Source organism: Lissotriton vulgaris, chromosome 2_1, assembly GCF_964263255.1.
Source record: "Lissotriton vulgaris chromosome 2_1, aLisVul1.2, whole genome shotgun sequence".
Classification (NCBI taxonomy): Eukaryota; Metazoa; Chordata; class Amphibia; order Caudata; family Salamandridae; genus Lissotriton; species Lissotriton vulgaris.
Window position 1 is genome coordinate 2,024,681,434 of NC_141687.1, and position 22,093 is coordinate 2,024,703,526.

The 22,093-nt window shown below is 43.3% G+C and overlaps 1 protein-coding gene across 1 annotated transcript in view; it reads right to left on the minus strand.

Moving 5' to 3' along the window:
- The window catches only part of LOC147733673 (transient receptor potential cation channel subfamily M member 7-like), a 1,613,265-nt gene that overhangs the window by 1,024,566 nt on the left and 566,606 nt on the right, over positions 1-22,093 (minus strand). The window contains exon 10 of the mRNA XM_086958251.1: positions 16,018-16,090. Coding sequence (XP_086814377.1) covers positions 16,018-16,090 — 73 coding nt within the window. The remainder of the gene's footprint in view (positions 1-16,017; positions 16,091-22,093) is intronic.

Here is a 22,093-nt window from a genome sequence, read left to right on the forward strand (position 1 = left end):
GCACATCCAGTCACAAGTTTTTGTTTATCTTCACAGATCTCAGAAAAATTTAATAGGAGAATGCATTTCACAGTCGTCTGACTTCACAATCACGTATGGATGTTGGGAATGAATGAAATATGGGACTTGGTGATCTTCCTCTTCAGGCTGAACTAGTCTGATCAAGTATGCCTTATAATTTTGCCCACTGGGGCGTAATCAAGACTGAACACATGGCACATAGGCGTTTCAGACTGGGCTGGCATCCAATGCGCTGGCGCAGGATTGAATTGAAATATTTTATTGACAGTTTACACATAAATCTGAATGCGCAACCAGCGATTAGCATGGAGATGCCCACTTGGGCTTGATTGCCATTTACTGAAATGCCAATAATGAAATGCATGTGCTAAATACGTGTTTAACAACATGATCACCTTAAGTTTTTTATTCACTTCTAACATGATGAATTCTGCCATGATTTATAATTTATAATGGACAATGGTATTTTTGACAAAATTAAGTGTATCATCATGTTTGAAGTTACCAGTTGAAATGTAGCTCCGTGAATCGTTCAGACTTGGGAGTCTGTTTAATGTGTCTATGAACATGTGACAGTACTTAATTCACTTGAACACAAACACTCACACTCGTGAACAAGAGGTTGCATTTTCGAAACACGTAGAGTGGAGCCTTTATAAAGCTCGTTTTCCTGCCCAAGTGGCCCGGACAAACCTTTTCTTACTGGACATCAGGATAAGTTTTGGTATTTGTTGGGACTCGCTATCCCGTTGGGGCCCGCCGCTGGAAGTGGCAGGGGTTAAGAGCGACTGCTAGCTTTGGATATATATATATATATATATATATATATATTAACGAAACCCTCCAACTGCATGAAAGGAAGGAGTCCCAGGCAGAGAAATACAGGTTGGGTTCTTTATTGAAGTTCCTTGCAGCCGGGCATAATGCATTTCGGATAAAAATCCTTCCTCAGACGCCCCTAGCCGCTCCTCATGTCCGTTGTGCACAGATTGAGTGTTGTCAATCCAAATAAAGTTTACTCCTGGCGCCGCCCCCGCTCATGTGATCATCCGCTGTGTTGGGTTCAGTATGGAACTCCAACTCCCAGAATCCTGTGTGCCTGGTGTAGCGTGATGGGGGAAACAAAAGTTAAGTCTTTTTGTCTGCAGGCGTTAGGGAGTTTGGGCACGCATGGTGAGGTGAGTATTGAGGCATCACAACCCCTCGAGTCCCCGCATTGCTTCGACCTGTCGAGCACTGGTTATGCTGGATCATGGAATGATGACAGTGCACCATCGCCACCGTGCAGTCACGGTCCGCTCATCCGCGGTGTTCCTCGCGTAGCAGCGCTCTCAAGGTGGGTTCGCCTGGAGTCAATACCTTGACAGGAAAGTTGATTGCTCGCGCAAAACACCAGTGAAGCAGGCAACCTCTTGATGAAGCGGGAATCCTTAGCGTATCTCTGGCTGACACGTAAAAATTAACGAAACCCTCCAACTGCATGAAAGGAAGGAGTCCCAGGCAGAGAAATACAGGTGGGGTTCTTTATTGAAGTTCCTTGCAGCCGGGCATAATGCATTTCGGATAAAAATCCTTCCTCAGACGCCCCTAGCCGCTCCTCATGTCCGTTGTGCACAGATTGAGTGTTGTCAATCCAAATAAAGTTTACTCCTGGCGCCGCCCCCGCTCATGTGATCATCCGCTGTGTTGGGTTCAGTATGGAACTCCAACTCCCAGAATCCTGTGTGCCTGGTGTAGCGTGATGGGGGAAACAAAAGTTAAGTCTTTTTGTCTGCAGGCGTTAGGGAGTTTGGGCACGCATGGTGAGGTGAGTATTGAGGCATCACAACCCCTCGAGTCCCCGCATTGCTTCGACCTGTCGAGCACTGGTTATGCTGGATCATGGAATGATGACAGTGCACCATCGCCACCGTGCAGTCACGGTCCGCTCATCCGCGGTGTTCCTCGCGTAGCAGCGCTCTCAAGGTGGGTTCGCCTGGAGTCAATACCTTGACAGGAAAGTTGATTGCTCGCGCAAAACACCAGTGAAGCAGGCAACCTCTTGATGAAGCGGGAATCCTTAGCGTGTCTCTGGCTGACACGTAAAAATTAACGAAACCCTCCAACTGCATGAAAGGAAGGAGTCCCAGGCAGAGAAATACAGGTGGGGTTCTTTATTGAAGTTCCTTGCAGCCGGGCATAATGCATTTCGGATAAAAATCCTTCCTCAGACGCCCCTAGCCGCTCCTCATGTCCGTTGTGCACAGATTGAGTGTTGTCAATCCAAATAAAGTTTACTCCTGGCGCCGCCCCCGCTCATGTGATCATCCGCTGTGTTGGGTTCAGTATGGAACTCCAACTCCCAGAATCCTGTGTGCCTGGTGTAGCGTGATGGGGGAAACAAAAGTTAAGTCTTTTTGTCTGCAGGCGTTAGGGAGTTTGGGCACGCATGGTGAGGTGAGTATTGAGGCATCACAACCCCTCGAGTCCCCGCATTGCTTCGACCTGTCGAGCACTAGTTATGCTGGATCATGGAATGATGACAGTGCACCATCGCCACCGTGCAGTCACGGTCCGCTCATCCGCGGTGTTCCTCGCGTAGCAGCGCTCTCAAGGTGGGTTCGCCTGGAGTCAATACCTTGACAGGAAAGTTGATTGCTCGCGCAAAACACCAGTGAAGCAGGCAACCTCTTGATGAAGCGGGAATCCTTAGCGTGTCTCTGGCTGACACGTAAAAATTAACGAAACCCTCCAACTGCATGAAAGGAAGGAGTCCCAGGCAGAGAAATACAGGTGGGGTTCTTTATTGAAGTTCCTTGCAGCCGGGCATAATGCATTTCGGATAAAAATCCTTCCTCAGACGCCCCTAGCCGCTCCTCATGTCCGTTGTGCACAGATTGAGTGTTGTCAATCCAAATAAAGTTTACTCCTGGCGCCGCCCCCGCTCATGTGATCATCCGCTGTGTTGGGTTCAGTATGGAACTCCAACTCCCAGAATCCTGTGTGCCTGGTGTAGCATGATGGGGGAAACAAAAGTTAAGTCTTTTTGTCTGCAGGCGTTAGGGAGTTTGGGCACGCATGGTGAGGTGAGTATTGAGGCATCACAACCCCTCGAGTCCCCGCATTGCTTCGACCTGTCGAGCACTGGTTATGCTGGATCATGGAATGATGACAGTGCACCATCGCCACCGTGCAGTCACGGTCCGCTCATCCGCGGTGTTCCTCGCGTAGCAGCGCTCTCAAGGTGGGTTCGCCTGGAGTCAATACCTTGACAGGAAAGTTGATTGCTCGCGCAAAACACCAGTGAAGCAGGCAACCTCTTGATGAAGCGGGAATCCTTAGCGTGTCTCTGGCTGACACGTAAAAATTAACGAAACCCTCCAACTGCATGAAAGGAAGGAGTCCCAGGCAGAGAAATACAGGTGGGGTTCTTTATTGAAGTTCCTTGCAGCCGGGCATAATGCATTTCGGATAAAAATCCTTCCTCAGACGCCCCTAGCCGCTCCTCATGTCCGTTGTGCACAGATTGAGTGTTGTCAATCCAAATAAAGTTTACTCCTGGCGCCGCCCCCGCTCATGTGATCATCCGCTGTGTTGGGTTCAGTATGGAACTCCAACTCCCAGAATCCTGTGTGCCTGGTGTAGCGTGATGGGGGAAACAAAAGTTAAGTCTTTTTGTCTGCAGGCGTTAGGGAGTTTGGGCACGCATGGTGAGGTGAGTATTGAGGCATCACAACCCCTCGAGTCCCCGCATTGCTTCGACCTGTCGAGCACTGGTTATGCTGGATCATGGAATGATGACAGTGCACCATCGCCACCGTGCAGTCACGGTCCGCTCATCCGCGGTGTTCCTCGCGTAGCAGCGCTCTCAAGGTGGGTTCGCCTGGAGTCAATACCTTGACAGGAAAGTTGATTGCTCGCGCAAAACACCAGTGAAGCAGGCAACCTCTTGATGAAGCGGGAATCCTTAGCGTGTCTCTGGCTGACACGTAAAAATTAACGAAACCCTCCAACTGCATGAAAGGAAGGAGTCCCAGGCAGAGAAATACAGGTGGGGTTCTTTATTGAAGTTCCTTGCAGCCGGGCATAATGCATTTCGGCTAAAAATCCTTCCTCAGACGCCCCTAGCCGCTCCTCATGTCCGTTGTGCACAGATTGAGTGTTGTCAATCCAAATAAAGTTTACTCCTGGCGCCGCCCCCGCTCATGTGATCATCCGCTGTGTTGGGTTCAGTATGGAACTCCAACTCCCAGAATCCTGTGTGCCTGGTGTAGCGTGATGGGGGAAACAAAAGTTAAGTCTTTTTGTCTGCAGGCGTTAGGGAGTTTGGGCACGCATGGTGAGGTGAGTATTGAGGCATCACAACCCCTCGAGTCCCCGCATTGCTTCGACCTGTCGAGCACTGGTTATGCTGGATCATGGAATGATGACAGTGCACCATCGCCACCGTGCAGTCACGGTCCGCTCATCCGCGGTGTTCCTCGCGTAGCAGCGCTCTCAAGGTGGGTTCGCCTGGAGTCAATACCTTGACAGGAAAGTTGATTGCTCGCGCAAAACACCAGTGAAGCAGGCAACCTCTTGATGAAGCGGGAATCCTTAGAGTGTCTCTGGCTGACACGTAAAAATTAACGAAACCCTCCAACTGCATGAAAGGAAGGAGTCCCAGGCAGAGAAATACAGGTGGGGTTCTTTTTATTGAAGTTCCTTGCAGCCGGGCATAATGCATTTCGGATAAAAATCCTTCCTCAGACGCCCCTAGCCGCTCCTCATGTCCGTTGTGCACAGATTGAGTGTTGTCAATCCAAATAAAGTTTACTCCTGGCGCCGCCCCCGCTCATGTGATCATCCGCTGTGTTGGGTTCAGTATGGAACTCCAACTCCCAGAATCCTGTGTGCCTGGTGTAGCGTGATGGGGGAAACAAAAGTTAAGTCTTTTTGTCTGCAGGCGTTAGGGAGTTTGGGCACGCATGGTGAGGTGAGTATTGAGGCATCACAACCCCTCGAGTCCCCGCATTGCTTCGACCTGTCGAGCACTGGTTATGCTGGATCATGGAATGATGACAGTGCACCATCGCCACCGTGCAGTCACGGTCCGCTCATCCGCGGTGTTCCTCGCGTAGCAGCGCTCTCAAGGTGGGTTCGCCTGGAGTCAATACCTTGACAGGAAAGTTGATTGCTCGCGCAAAACACCAGTGAAGCAGGCAACCTCTTGATGAAGCGGGAATCCTTAGAGTGTCTCTGGCTGACACGTAAAAATTAACGAAACCCTCCAACTGCATGAAAGGAAGGAGTCCCAGGCAGAGAAATACAGGTGGGGTTCTTTATTGAAGTTCCTTGCAGCCGGGCATAATGCATTTCGGATAAAAATCCTTCCTCAGACGCCCCTAGCCGCTCCTCATGTCCGTTGTGCACAGATTGAGTGTTGTCAATCCAAATAAAGTTTACTCCTGGCGCCGCCCCCGCTCATGTGATCATCCGCTGTGTTGGGTTCAGTATGGAACTCCAACTCCCAGAATCCTGTGTGCCTGGTGTAGCGTGATGGGGGAAACAAAAGTTAAGTCTTTTTGTCTGCAGGCGTTAGGGAGTTTGGGCACGCATGGTGAGGTGAGTATTGAGGCATCACAACCCCTCGAGTCCCCGCATTGCTTCGACCTGTCGAGCACTGGTTATGCTGGATCATGGAATGATGACAGTGCACCATCGCCACCGTGCAGTCACGGTCCGCTCATCCGCGGTGTTCCTCGCGTAGCAGCGCTCTCAAGGTGGGTTCGCCTGGAGTCAATACCTTGACAGGAAAGTTGATTGCTCGCGCAAAACACCAGTGAAGCAGGTATATATATATACATACATATATATATATATATATATATATATATATATATATATATATATATATATATATATATATATATATATATATATATATATATATATATATATATACACATATATATATACACATATATATATTGCCTAAACATCTTCCTTTCAGAAAGAATTCAGCCGCACACCAACAACGAAGCTTCTTTATGGGCATTCCTGACATGTTTCGTTCTGACTGAGAACTTTTTCAAAGGTGCACCGTAGCTTTCGACTTTTGTTCCAATGATAGTGAAACCACGGAAAATGCACTTGATTTAAAAGTTCGCCCCCGGGGAATGCCCCCAGTGGCTCACAGTGCTTTGTGGTGCTTGTGGTTCTTTATAGTCCCTTTGCTTTTAACCCTCCATTAGGTGATTATTTAAAAATGTTTGTTACCTTAATTTCAAAAATGCAAAGTTTGTTGTGTCCCAAGAAGTCCATTTTCGAGGCTTGTCGAGGTCTATGCCAAAGACGGTCTTTGGCGTCACCTGCCTGCCCTTTTCACTTTCGCGATACACAACAAGGGTTCTCTGCGGGAAGACACTGGCTCGCTTGCTGGAGGTGCGTTGCTGCGGTGGAACCACACCATTACAAATTGCCCAAACATCTTCCTTTCAGAAAGAATTCAGCTGCACACCAACAACGAAGCTTGCATCCTTTATGGGTAAGACAACCGGCATTCCTGACATGTTTCGTTCTGACTGAGAACTTTTTCAAAGGTGCGCCGTAACTTTTGACTTTTGTTCCAATAATAGTGAAACTACGGACAAATGCACTAGATTTAAAATATATATATTCATCACCAAGAAAAATTAAAAGTGGCACTCACTTTGGGTGGTTAACTGATTTATTCACGTCACCACTCTCCTCCTCCTATGCGTTTCGACCACACTAGCTCTTGATAACTGTAGTAAACACAGTCCTTTGTTAGTTTCCTATTTTTATACTGAATTACCACTCCACCCATAATGAGGCATTGTGGGATCAGTAGTTCTAACTTTACAATTTGTATTACATTTCATTGACTAAACATTTTTGATGGATAAATGTGGTTTCGCCATGCCCCATTCAGTGTTGGTTTCACATGTGATGTTATTTTCATATGCATGAGTGCTTTACTAATAATGTGAACCATTACTCATTGCGGCACAGTGCCATTAAATGATTTTACATTGAGTATGTTCAACTTTCAGGGTATTTATGTGCAACCATTGCCCATCCTCACTCCATTTGTGGATCTGGTGACCCACACAGTTACAAAATTTTGGAATTTGCATCGCATCATCGCTATGCATTAATACTGGACTGAGTGTCATCTATTGCATTCTTGATACGGAGTGCCCCATTTTTACAACAATCACTATGTGCACATTTAAATCATAGGACAAAAAGCTATGTTCCACACCCACCATCAAACAAAATACTACTTTTACTTCCTATAATCAGCTTAAAACATATCCACGACAATATCAATAATTGCTAAAGTCTTAAAGGCCTCCTCTCCCATAATATTATGGGTACTGATGGTTCATTCCTTCTCTCACAAGTGAATGTACATCTCCTCGTCCCCATTAAGTCCCAACGGGATCTTAGTTTTAGACCTTATAATTAATCTCAATGCAAGGCATCTAAGTTTCAGTGTCCTATTCCCTCCTCTTTCATGAGGTGGTACAATAATCAGCCCGGAATATTTCAAGTTCATCCATGTTTTGTCTTCATTCGTTTTCATAGGTTTCGAGACGGCATACGTCAGATCTTGATTTTGTGCTGCCCCAATATGCTCCAGGATATGTTTTTTAAGTGGGCAATTTGTGCCCCCTGTGTACCTCTTCACACAGAAGCACTCGCATGTGATTGCCTCGTTGATATTAAACATGCCACCCCTTGGATCCTGAATTGACTTTAAGTTCTTTCCAATTTTGCTGGTCTTACAACTATTACATTTTCCAAAGCCCTTCTGGCGACTCTGTAGTCATGTTTCTTTTTTGTTGGCAAGAGATGCTGAATGAGAGGGGCAGGAACAACATGGACTGCTCACGCACAATGATGTTAATCATCATCAAATATGCAAAAATGGATATTGAGGAATTACATCTAAAGATCGCTGAGATAGAATCAGAAATTCAGACACTACAACAGGAGGGTGACACAAAGAAATTGCAAACAGATATGGATCGTAATTTGGACAAGCATGAAACGGAAGTGGAACAACAAAAACAACAAATTCAGGAGGGATGAGTGTGACTCCGAATGTGGTACTATACTCACATTCGCCAAGCGATTTGATGTTCTAAAACAAAAATTGCATACAAGCAAGCAAGGTGTACAACAATCCACTGAAACCACACAGAGCGAATCTGAATCACATCTCAGCAAAGAGGAAGGAAGATCTACCGTGACACGTCATTTCTCTTTTTTAGAGGAAATGAAATTGCTTCATCAAGACCAACAAAATTCAAAAACAAAGGGAAGGGGACGAGGCACTGGATTGACACGGCCGAGAGGAAAAGAAATGCTAAGTCACAGAGACAACAGTGCAAGACAAGAAGAATCGCCAGAAAAAACAAGGGGGTATCACTTGCGCAAGCGCACGGTAATGAAGAAATAACTGATAATGTCCATCAAATAAAGGCACCGGACTTGATCATCAACCTGTCAAGACATACACTAACGGATGCAGAACGAAGCCTTCTGAACCAAGGGCTGACGTTTTGTCCAGAGAGACATCATGGTCAAGTAAAAAACAAAAATAGACATGTAAAAATATGTACGGAAGCTGAAGCTAACAAAGTTTTTTAGCAAAAGCCTATCCATGACCAATAAAGAACTATTAACTGGAAGAACAACTCAGGTAGAACAATAGAATGTCTATACAATAGCAGAGATGCCAAGTCTGAGAACTGCATATGAACTGGTTAATGAAACGGATGATACAGAGATAACGAATGCCCAAATTTTAGATAAAATGGGCATTGAGACAGATAGACATCCTCAAACTAATTTTAAGAATCAGTTCAAATTTGGTCCTGCTCTCCACCCGGGAAACAGGGTAGACACATTTCATGATATGGTTGTGGCAGACCTGGACATGATGGAGAACAAGTAGCATGGCAACAGGAGAGAGTATCTAACTAAAGCGGAACGTGAGGCCTTGCAATCCCTGAATAACAATGCCACAATTTAAATAAAGCCAGCAGACAAGGGTGGCAACATAGTTATTATGGAAAAAAGCAACTATGTTGAAAAGGCCATGCGACAACTCAAGAACTCATTACACTACAAGGTCTTGAAAAATAATACAATAAATGACCTCACAATTGAGTTAAACACAAAGTTACAACAATGGCATGAGAAGGGATTACTGAGCATGGAAGAAAAAAAACTTCTTGATGAATGACAATCTGGTGGTTCCAACCATTCATTTTCTGCCCAAAGTGCATAAGACCCTTAACAAACCACCAGGAAGGCTAATAATATCAAGTTGTGGGACATTGTATGAGAATATAGCCTCTTACGTTGATTACTTCCTAGCACAAATCGTGCCAACGCTAAACTCCTACATAAAGGACACAGGAGACTTCTTGAGAATACTAATGGGAACTAATTGGCAACCAGACTATCTACTTGTGACGATCAACGTTGTCTCCTTGTACACGTTGATCAGTCATGAAATAGGGAGGAAGGCTGTTATGTGCTTTCTGAAGCAGAGACCAATAGGAGAACTACAACACACCATGATGCTGAGTGAAATGATAGAACTATGTTTAGAAAATAATATCTATATCTTTAACAAAAATATATATTCCCAAAGCTGTGGTACTGCGATGGGAGTTTCCTTCTCTCCAAGCTACGCCAACCTCATGATGGGGTGGTTGGTGAGGAGTGTGGCTTGGAGTGAAGGAAACAACCAATACACAGCCAGAGTCATTCTCTGGTTGCCTTTCATTGACAACCTATTCCTGCTTTGGATAGGTACAGAAACAGAATTCCTGGAATACCTATTGTTGCAGCCCACCAGAAGGGCACCAGTAGAACACTGACGCGGCGTGCTAACAGAACATAGCCGCCTGAGAAAAAACTACATTTCCTATGAGCCTCGGCATTAAGACGTTTGCGACGTCATGACGTGTGTGCGGGATTTCTGCCACAAACATTTCCAGGGAAGCTGTACGCTACAGCTTACTTCGTTCCTGGAGGAGCCACACTGCGGAGAAGGAGGCTGGTAAGGGTGCTTATGGCACTAACACTTTGTTCCTTCGTTCTGGAGTTGCAGTGACACGCTTATTTTTTTGTGGTGGCAGTTGTGGGGATCCGCGCTGTTCTTGTGTTTGCTCCGTTGGTGGAACCAATGCTGGTTCCTTGCAGAGCAAACTTCTCACATAGAGCCCTATTTCCGGCACACTCTGAGGGGGAGACCCACACTGGTTGTTCAGGGTCTCCCTTGTTTGATTGCTACATTATCACTACCTAAAGTGCGAGGAGGCAAGCCAATCTGCCATAGTTTCCCTGTTGGCGAGCAGCCATCGGCTCTTGCAGGGGAAAACGTTCCTTCTGGCTTGCAAGGGGCAGACTAGCCCAAACATGCCTTCCTTGTTAGTGAACCACCATCGGTTCTTGCATTTTCTCATTGTGTGGAAGAACCATTACACTGTTCATCGTCAAGAGCAATTGGCGGTTTTTCTTTCATATTGTTTGTTGGGGCATCTAATCAATATGTGCCTAGGAAGCAGGGGAACTTTCCTTGAGGGTTAAGGATGAGACACTCCTTTGAAAGTTCCTTGTTCGTAATAAGGTGCCTATTTGAACACAGCATTACCCAAGACGCATTGGCCTGACGGTCGGATTTGTTTTCCGGTTGTTGCTGGTTTATGTTCACTATGGATGGGAGTCATGTTGGTTTCTTTATGCGTCCAGTAGCAGGGGTGTTGAGAGTGAGCACGAGGAAGGCTCTTCCGCACCCCTGTCTCAGCCTACAGGATTGGCCATAGGGTATGTAGAGTAATCCTATGTACAAATTATACCTGATGTTACTTAGTCTTGAGGAAATACTGATCAGCGTATTTTCTCATCAGTTTTAGCCACATACTCCGACAGACCATTAAAACTCAAAGAATACGAAGAGAAGGTTTTCTTTCTTTACAGGTACTCCTCTTAGAATCACTGTGTATCCTTCACAAAAGGGGTCAGGGTTGGATAGGAAAGAGTTGAATGGTTTCTCTATTTGTTTATACCTGTTTTACTGTCTTTCTAGATCTCCCTCCCTGCTGTCCCCTTCCTTCCCTTGCCCCGCTTGATCACTCCACGGAGTCCGTGTATATACATTCAGACCATGGTGGTGTTGAGAGGTGGACCATACAAGCAACGTACGATCCTGAGGATTCCCGGTTACAACAGAGTAAGCGGACCAAGGATTATAATCCTCCCTGTTGTACGTTTCGACATGGCTACCTTAGAAGATTTAGTTGCTGCATTGCAGGCAGTACAAAAAGAATTGGCAGCTCCCCGGGCAGAAACCGCTACTTTACAAGCCACAGTAGATAGGATGCACAGAAACCCCTTAAATGCAGGCATGCCACTAACATCTCACTCTCCCCCTCTGGTGGTGGAGATACCCGCGCCAGTTCCCTTGGCCACCCTCGAGCGCTTTCACGGTGAGAGCAGCAAAGTACAGGTCTTCCTAACTCAAATCCTATTATATTTCTCCTGTAAGCCCAAGGCATTCACCACCAACCATGCTATGGTCGCCGTCTTGATTTCTTATCTCGCAGGAGACTTTGCCCAATGGGCTGTCCCATTTGTAAAGCGAGACGACCCCTTGCTGTATGATTGGGACTTATTCATAAAGGATTTTGAAAGAACATTTATTTGTGTTACAGACACGCTTTCAGCGGACAACAATGTATTGGAGCTGCGAAAGGGGAACAGGGACCTCATAGCCTATGTGAATGACTTTCGCCGGCTGGTTACTGAGACAAAATGGCCTGAAACTAAACAGGTAGCCATCTTTCATAGAGGTCTCAGAGAAGAAATGAAAGACGTGTTGGCCCAGATTGAACCACAAACGGCGAATTGTGAAGATCTGATAAACCTGGTCGTACGTTTAGATCATCGCATCAGCGAAAGGCGGGGAGAAAACAAGTAGATGGACCGTGCCTCCTGGCGATTGGACCAGTCAAAGACCTCTGACAGCTCAGCCGCTAACAAAGTAGAGGCTATAGAGATAGGAGCGGTTTATTCCACCCTTACCCATGAGGAAAGGGAATATCGGCGTAAGAAAGGACTTTGTATATACTGTGGGAAGAAAGGCCATTTCATCAAGGAGTGTACCCTGAGAATGAAGTACCCACGCTCAGAACCTTGCAAACAATTGGCTGCTACATCTGAGGCAGCGGCGGGGAAACCACCGAGCTTAAGGAAAGACGAAGGGTATTCTTCAAGCCCCACATACATCCCTTCGTTGAGTGATGACACCCTGTGCACCGGACAACATTTTTTCATAGATCTCTCCCTGTTTGTAAAATGGGAGTGGTGTCAAGTATCTGCCATGTTGGACTCTGGTGCTACCGGATGATTTATGGACGAAGAACAAGCATCATTATTGAGATTGGTACTGCAGCCCGATTCTGTGATGTACTTAAAGTCCCAGTTCTTTGTCATATGGAATGAAAACAGCTAACGTGCGTTTCGTCACCACCGTGACCTCCTCAAGGCTGTGGACATAAGCATAACTACAATTGTAGATACTTGTATCAAAAAAGAGGTATTGTCCCCCCCTTCCTTTAAAACAACAGTATATCTCCTTACATTAGAGCAGAGAAATAGTGTGAATGAAGTAACAATTTCACATCTAATGGAAGATGAAAAAGAAGAACACCACCCAGAGCAAAAGAAAGAAACACCAAATCTGAAGACACCCAACAGTGAGTGAGACATAGCAACACACAGCCAACAAGCTGTGCAATGATATACGCCGCAATAGATATAATCGTATCGTAGATCTCTCCGTAGTAGGAACACATGAGAGAAGAAGCAAAGAGACCTAAACCCGGTGTGTAAGGTTCTAAGATAAAATGAGAAGTAATGACCTTGGATTGTGTTGACAACGAGCCCATCAAAAGAACTTGTCCCTGGCTCTGAAATATCGAAGTACATAAAATCCTTGGTCCTTAGTCAAAGCTTTGTAGACGCAGACTGTAAGTGTAAAACGGTAAAATCTGACGGTTAGTGGCCATTAGGGTTTGCACATAAAAAGAACTTTAGTTTTCGTATCTTAGGTCATGTTCACATCTGAAAGGAGCTCACTGGTGGTAACTGCTTCTGGTCCCCAACCTCTTATTGCGGCCTGGGCACCGAAGCTCGGTTTCACATGCATTTCATGCGGCGAAGAAATCTATTGATTATAGAGGATTTACAATCAGTGAATTCTAGAATTTCACCACAATAGTCTAAGAACTATTAGCCTTTTAAACAGGAACTTACATAAAACACAGTCAAAATGTGTCTCCTTGTCTGGTGATTGAATCCAGTATGTATAAAGAGTATAAACCAAAAAGTAAATTGCTTCAGAAGATCGCTAGTAGAAGAAATCCTAAAGTGACAAGAAATACAAAGGACGTTACTATTCAAAAAGAGTTTACCCTTACTGTACGTTAGAAAATAGTTACATATAGCTGTCTGAGTCCACTGTCACACTAATGGCAGAAGGCACTTACAAATGATACACAGAGAGTCCATTTTATGAATATCATCTGACATTCGAAAGTCCAGTTTGTTGGAATAACATAGATGAGATCCTATAATTTGGGAGAATCCATATTAGCCAGTGCGGTACCCACACCGACAAAGATATTAATCATAAAGAAAATGTATATACCTAGTTACAGATTCAAGTAATGTGATCCTATAAGTATATGTGAAGAAAACTCGTTGTGAGAATAAAATTGTAGCTCATCTAATGCTAACAGTACCACAGAACACATTGTCAAGGCAAGGTGTGAGAGAAGTAGTTAAAATGCTTAGCATAAAAGGTATATAACGCAACCAAACTTATTTTGTCCTCATTGTGTCACCTGCTTTATTGTTAGAATATGCTCAATAAGGGTACTGCAAATACACACAATATGAAAAAAGTAGATGCCAAAAAATGTATATAAGAGTATTCTAAGTGAAAAACAAGGGCATTTGGCTGGTCTAATGTAACGACCACAAAAACGGCCCCTAATACCCAATAACCTCTGACATACTCGTACACTGGAACAGGACGTGGGTGTCAAAAGACACATGCACAGTAAGTGAGCACTAGCAGTAAGAGTTAAACGACATCCCCAGACCTCGGACGGTAATCTTTAAGATTTAACAAACGACTTGTTGAGCTGTTGGGATTTTCCCCACTGTAATCGCTCTTGCTGAGCGCAGACTTTCTTTGGGCAATGCCCCCCCCTCTTAAATAACATCAGTGACTGACCCACCTTAGCTGTTAGCACTTTAAAGCCCTTAGAACCCAGTGATACAGGAGCTGGTGGAATACAACTATGTTCCCCGATCAGTGGCAACGTCGAAACAAACCTGATTGCCGTAAAAAGTTCAGAGTCCCAGCCGCCCAAATACTATTGTTGCTCAATCTACCACTCAGTCCCATGGTGGCCCGGCTGCAAAGAAAGAAAATCACAGGGAGGAATCAGTCCTCTATTCGTAACAAACTTACCTGTCAATCCAACCAGCCACTAGCCCCACAAGGACTCAGAAGCCAGCTTTGGAAGTGGGTCCAGCCCACAACTCAGACTCTAACCTAGTCCCAGCAAACTCAAACCCAAGACTATACACCACAGGTTCCTACAGAAATCGATTATATGGTGGAGAAATCTTATTCCATCTTGGTGGAGAAATTGTAACCAATAATGGACCGTCTTATTCGCATTGAAGATTTGCTGTTCAGCTCAGTCAATAGTCATTGTGCTAGTACTGACAGAAGGAGCCACTCGGTATAAAGCCAAACTATTTGTAGTCAACACAGCCTTAGTAACATACAGGCCAATGCCAAGTGTGACACGACCCTTCCAAACTGTGCCTGCTATTCTCTAGTAATGCTGGGACGAGGGTATCCCCCAGGGATTAGTCATGAACTCTACAGCTCAGGCACCTCCAGGCATTATAAGGCCAAATGGCCATCCCACAGTTAGAAAACCTTAATGAAAGGTAACTGAAGATGCCTTGGGTGGTCTTCTAAGCGAACCGAGTAGGATGGCAGTCTCAAATTTGTCCAAATTTTTTACTTGGAGGGATGGGGGTACTTGCCTAACGGTATCCTTTTCTGAAATACGGTTTAGCAAAAAGATTTCATCAGTACTTTTAAATTTTCATTTTTGTCAAGCCAGCCTACTAAAATACATAACCAAATAAGCTTTATTGTTTGCATTTTATCCTAAACGTGTTCTCGTTGCTAAAAGTACTTCACCACTACACAAAAAAACAGAAGCAATCAATGCATATTAATTTAATGAAAACTTAAGGTTTTGATATTTTGTATTGGATTGATAACAAAAAACATCAATGGTATACAGTGAATTTAAACATAACTTTTTTGGCCCGCAGTAACAATCTTCGGAGAGCCCATACCCACTGCTTTCAAATCATTATGTTGTAGCATGCTTTTATAAAAAATTTCCAGAAATGGCTTGTTTGGGGACATGCACACCGATAAACCACACCAACATTGAAGATCTATCAGTTGGAAGAGATGTTTTATTCTGGCATTTGTGAGAGATAAGAAAGGTACTAGGGACAGTGATGGTTATACCTAGGGAGCTTAGGATTGCTTTTAGTCCTGCATTAAGGAGTGGTTCAGCGTCCAATTAAAACACTTTTTCACGTCATAAAATATGCAGAACTCTTCAAATCAAGCTTTGCTCCTAAAATACTACATTGTGTGGAGCGTAAAAAAAAGTGATTGTTACTTTCATGTTTATAAACAATGTTTACGTCACATAGCTTGTAACAGTTATCCAGTATGATCGCTTGTCCCAGAATGTTTCTTCAATTATAAACAGGATTTTAGTTTGGAGATGCCATAACTACTGGTATTGGTATTCTTTCACTGCTCCTTTAAGACCCGACAAAGGTGACAAATAAATATGCTTGTAGGAAAAACAAAATTACCTTTTAGTAGAGCTCTCAATATTGCAACATCAATATCCTGATGTTTGTCCGATCCCATATGGAACACCGTTATCTATTTGGAAAAAAAAAAGATCAGAATTACCCAAAATCCAATAGTAAAAAAGTGTTCACGTAACCCTACATTATACAATCCCAAGCACAAGTCTTAAAGTTTTTAAAAAAACACACAGTCATATGCGATAGTACAGGCAATTCAGAGACACAGTAGTCAAATTCTTCCTTCTATTCTTTTCCTCTATTGTTTCTTTTTATTCAAAAAGGTTCTCAGCCAGCCAACACGTGTTTCGTCTTCACACTGGGATAGTAGTCCCCGCGACTTTTTCAAGGCTAAGTAAAAACATAGAATGCTTAGCCAATGTCACACTGTACAGAAAAACTGATGTACTTAACAATCCTTCTAAACATATCACCGTGCCTGTATATAGTTCCAATCGCAGTGGAGACATATCAGCTGTGCGAATACTTCATGTCTAATTGTACAATCGTTAAAATTAAGTGACAACAGAAGGTATTATTCTCCAGAATTAAAAAGAGGTCCCACAGTACTGTTTTCAAGATATAAAGTGTGTGAATATAACGGCTATATGATGCACGATCAATCACAGATCAATAATATGTGTTAGAGCGACAAACACATGAAAAGCAAAGTTTAGTGTCTTTCTTATAAGGTGAATCTCAGTATGTTCTAAAAGTTCAAGAACAACAATGGGTATGGCTCTAATCAGTAAGGCTGAGCCTGTAAACATAAAAAAAAACAGAAATGCCAGTACTGATAGATATTCAAAAACCTTTTTAGGACACATAAAGCCACTGGTCAGTCTGTGTCCAGATTAATCAATTGTCTTTATTTCATTGAAAAAAACAGTTCATTTCTTAATACCCTTTTTCTCAAGTATGTTCTAAAAGGCACAGTAAAAGCATGTAGTGTTTAGGCTTTATTTTTAATAGTAATTGATATTTGTAATATAATGTCTAGTCGTACTGGTGAATTCATCGGTTATTTTTGCCTTTCAACAGTATCCCGCCACCAAAAGAGAAGCATTACAATCTACCAGTTAGACAAGTGTGCCAAGAGGAGAAGTGCTCATAGAAGCAGTTGGGAGCCAAAACACAATGTACGCTAAGTAGAATGCCTGTAGCACGATTTTACATATTTGGGAATTGTCTGGGTTTTATTCACACTTTTCCAGACCAGAATAAAATGAGATGTGAACAAGGAGTGATAAGAGGGGAACACCACAATTTGAGGTACGACAGCAGAGAGAAAAATGCCAGTGTGAATTTTAAAAACAGAAAAAAGTTCCTTATCTTAAAGAGAAACACATACTGTTTTTGGTTGAGCTAAGAACACATCTACACCCTGATCTAGCCTGATGAACACCTAGCTCAAGCTATAAAAGAATGTCCCTGAATGTGAAAGGAATCAACCACCCCATTAAGAAAATGAACATTTTCAACTATATATACAAACAAATAGGTGACATCATCTTCTTGCAAGAAACCAAACTTGACTCTGTACAATCTTCTAACACCAGGAACTTCCAGTTTCCAGATATAGCATACTCCAAAGCAATGTGCAAGAAAAATGGGGTCTTAACACTAATTGCTAAAAAGGCTAGGATTTACTTATTATCAAGCCTCTCAGACACACAAGGGGGAGGGATTATCGTGAAACTATCCAAAAATAACAATGAATTCTATGCTGTGAAAATATATGTCCCCACTAAAGATGAACCCTCATTCTAGGACAAACTCTCCACACAACTGGGGAAGTTATCAGACTCTACTACAATCATACTAGCTGGCGATTTCAACTTACCACTAGAGACCCTTTTAGAGAGAAATTCACAATTCCAGTTTCACCTAATAAATCCCACAAAGCACTTAAAAAGATTTAACTTGATAGATGCATGGGGAACTCAAAATCCTACAGGAAAGGACTGTACATTCTATTCCTTTCCCCATAACTCCTACTCAGTTATTGATTACATGCTCATCTCTGGCAACTCCTTAACCACATGGCTGCTAAGGCAATTCCCCTCGTGTGCTGCAGATCCTCCTTTCTCATTGTTCATGACGAGCTCAGCTCGTCATAAGCACACGACCAGTGTACTGTATGACGAGCTGAGCTCGTCATGAGCAGCGAAGGGGTTAAGTAAAGTTTATCAAACCACAAACGAACCAAGAGTGATCTCAGGCCATTCTTTCTTCACCCTCTCAATCAATGACCCCACACCAACCACCACCTGTGGAGGTTCAACAATGAAATCCTGGCCAATCAATCAAACATACACCTTATTGAAGAGTCAATCAAAAACTTCATTAACAAGAATAAAGAAAATGAATCATCTGATCTCATTCAATGGGAAGCTCTACAAGCAACAGTATGGGGGTGATAGTCAAAATAAGGTATACGATTAACAGAGATGCCAACACCAAACTCTGAGAACTAGAAAAAAGAAATCCTAGACTTAGAAAGGAATCACATCTTTAGTAAAGATAACAGTATACTAAACAAAATAGTAAATAAAAAATACGAATACAACAAGATTATTAGTACTAGAATGGGCATCTGGATTAACAAACAAAAGAACATTAGATTATTTGATTCAAACAAAGCTGGCAAATCTTTAGCCTCTTACCTAAAATTTAAACTTAAAAAATATACCATTAATGCAATCAAGGATAAGGAAGGTATCACTAACCCCGACAAAATAGCTAACATATTAAAAGATTTATACCAAAAACTACACAACAATGACACTGCTTCAGATCACGCAAAGGGCAAAAACTACCTAGATGGAATCAATTTCCCCTCATTATCAGGGGAGGAAAAACTCTCCATTAATGGATCGATTACCAAAGAAGAAATTGTAGCTGCTATCAAGAAGCTTAAGACGGGTAAAGCTCCAGGCCTGGACGGGTACATTGCTAAAATTCTTCAAGACATTCACCACCTCCTTAGTTCCACCTCTTCTAAAACTATACACGCAGACTGTATTCAATGCATCTTTAAAATTACCCCACTAGAGAATTTTGGTATATAATTCTAATTTCCCTAGAGCCCCAATAAAAAATGAAAATGACCACTACCTATTGCAATACCCGGCCAAATTACTGGCACTCCAGCAGTAGCCATCATAACAGTAATACCTAAAGAAGGCAAAGACCCCCTCTTTCCCAAGAATTATAGACCAATTTAGTTGATTACCTTGGACTGTAAGATCTATGCCACAATACTGTCCACACGCTTACAATACAGCTCCAAACTCATTCAACCTTCTATGGTAGGTTTTTTGAAACAGACTTTATAGTGATAATACTAGACTTCTATGCCATGCCATGGAGAAAGCCAAATTAGTAAAATCCCCTACAGTATTGATCAATTTAGACACAGGAAATGAGTTTGATAAAGTTGACTGGAAGTACCAGTGCCTGACTCTAGAGAGGTTCAACCATGGTGATAGCATCATAGGGATCATAGGGATGATCATGGCACTTTATCACAAACCAAGCGAACACAAAATGCCGCTGCAAGGATACTCACTGGCACCCCCCGTAGAATGTCAGCCAAACCTGCCCTTAAGACACTGCACTGGTTGCCGATCCGCGAAAGGGTCAAATTCAAGTTCCTATGTACCACCCATAGAGCTATGCAAAACCAAGGACCCCCAATGCTGAAATCTATGCTCTACCCATACACCCCGAACAGACCCTTACGGTCAGCGCAAGGCAACCTGGCCAAGGTCCACCGAACTAAAAGAGCTCGTACTGGTGGACGCCGTTTCTCGGTGGTCGCCGCAACCCTCTGAAATTCTCTCCCAATCCAACTCCGGTCTGAACCTAGTCATATGAAATTCCGAAAGCTTCTCAAAACTCACCTTTTTCCACAATAACCTTTTCCCTTCCCCCTCAGCCTCTATCCTCAGTTGTTGGTCTGCAATCACAGCGCTGGGATGCTCCCGGGCAGCCATGCGCTATACAAATCCCAAATTCATTCATTCATTCATTCAATTCATTCATTCATTCATTCAAGCACTAGGGTCAGAGCTGGAGGCATTATTTTCCTCACTCGATCTAAAACAAGGTACCAAGCAAGGTTGTCCCCTTTCACCTCCACTATTCCTCCTAGAGCTGGAACCTTTCCTTCAGCACTTGAGGGAGGACCAAGACATTCCAGGTATCACATTTGGCAGTCCCACAATCAAAATCGCTGTTTATGCAGAGGACATATTGATCATCTCTGAGAAAGCCCGGTCCGCCATACTGGCGCTATGTCATCAATCCAAAACATTTCCAAAATCCTATAGTTATTTTCCTAATAAAGATAAATCCGAAGTTAAACTTCTTAATAATCAAGGTAACAAAGATATAATGGGGCCCTCTGAACTAGCATGGCAAAAAGGATGTATTTAGTATTTAGGCCCAAAATTTACCAGCGATCTAATTACCCCCCTACAAAACAACGAAAAACCCCTATTTAACAAAATCAACACACTACTCTAAGGATGGTCCCCCAAATTACTATCCGAATGGGGCTGGTTAGAGACCTTGAAAATGATGATCACACCATTAGTTAACTACCTCATCAGCATGTTACCCATGATTCTCTGAAGATTTTCTAAAAAAGATAGATAAAACGTTCAACAATTTTCTGCGCAACCAACAGGAAGAAATCAGGAATCTCACTTAAAAACTCAAACAAAGGGGGCCTAAGCCTACCCATCTTTAGGAACTATCATCCTTCCGCTGTACACAAGGTGCAAATTGGTTTCTCAATAACCTGGCATATGAACCACCATGGGTAGCAGTGGAAAAATCACTGATAAATAATATTCCCCTTGGGGCGCTTCCAACAATTCATTCCTTCCACACTCCAAATCCAGCATACAGAACACAAAAAAGCGCTCTTTCACCTAGATCTCCCATCGCTGGTCAAAATACAGAATTCTAACCTGGTATCACTGTGGCACAACCCCAAACTCAAGACATTGGCTTCCAATATTCTGGACAAACTGGTCGGGCAAGAACATAAATCTAATCAAACACATCTATGAAGTAGACTCACCACTTCATTTCTCCAACCTACAGAAACAATTCAACCTAGACACCCTCGATTTCTACAAATTATTAAAACTGAAAGTATAGACCGCCAAAGGCACATTCTTAACAGCTGACATATCACCACCCTCCTTGTAAGGGCACCTATCTAAGGCTTGCCACATGGGATCAAACTTCTCCTATCTAACCTTAGTAAGGTGCTCTCCTGGAACCAACTAAAATGGAAAAGGAACTGAACACAAGTAAAATCTCTGTAGATTGGGGTAGTATAAACAAATCCCCTTTCAAAAACAGAGTCTCACCAGTGCTCTCACAAACAAAATATATGATTATTAATAGAGCATATTGGGCCCCTGCTAGGCTCTATAAGATTGGTCTTAATCCAAAATCCCAACTGCTGGAATTGTGGCCTACAAGAAGGGAATCTAGCCCACATGCTATGTTACTGTCCCATCTTGCAAACCTTCTGGGACAAGATCTTCGACTGTATTAAATGCATCTTCAAAAATTACTCCCACTAGAGAATTTTGGTATGTAAATCTAATTTCCCTAGACCCCCAAATAAAAAATGAAAATGACCACTATCTTTTGGATCTTATGCTAACTTTAGCCTGTAAGCCTATATTAAACAATTGGAAAAATGTTAACGGTGTCTAGTTTCGCATGTGGCCAGAATGGCTCACCTTTTTGAGGAGAGCTCTCCCCATGGCACTCGCTGTACAGACCAATGTGGGACCCACTGGATGCTACCTCTTTCAACTTTGATCCCCCATGATTATAGTAGACGTATAAGCAGTGTCCCCATCTTTACACTGCCCCAATTCTTCCTAGATCCCTTTGCCTTCAGAAAGCTCAACAAAGACTTGAACTGAACATGTGTACTTACACTACAGCCAGTCTACCTCCCATACCTATTGCTGACAGTTTTTCTCTGTCGCTGTGCAAGTTCTCAATGACATCAATAATTTCCTTATATCTTTATGTTATGAAAAAG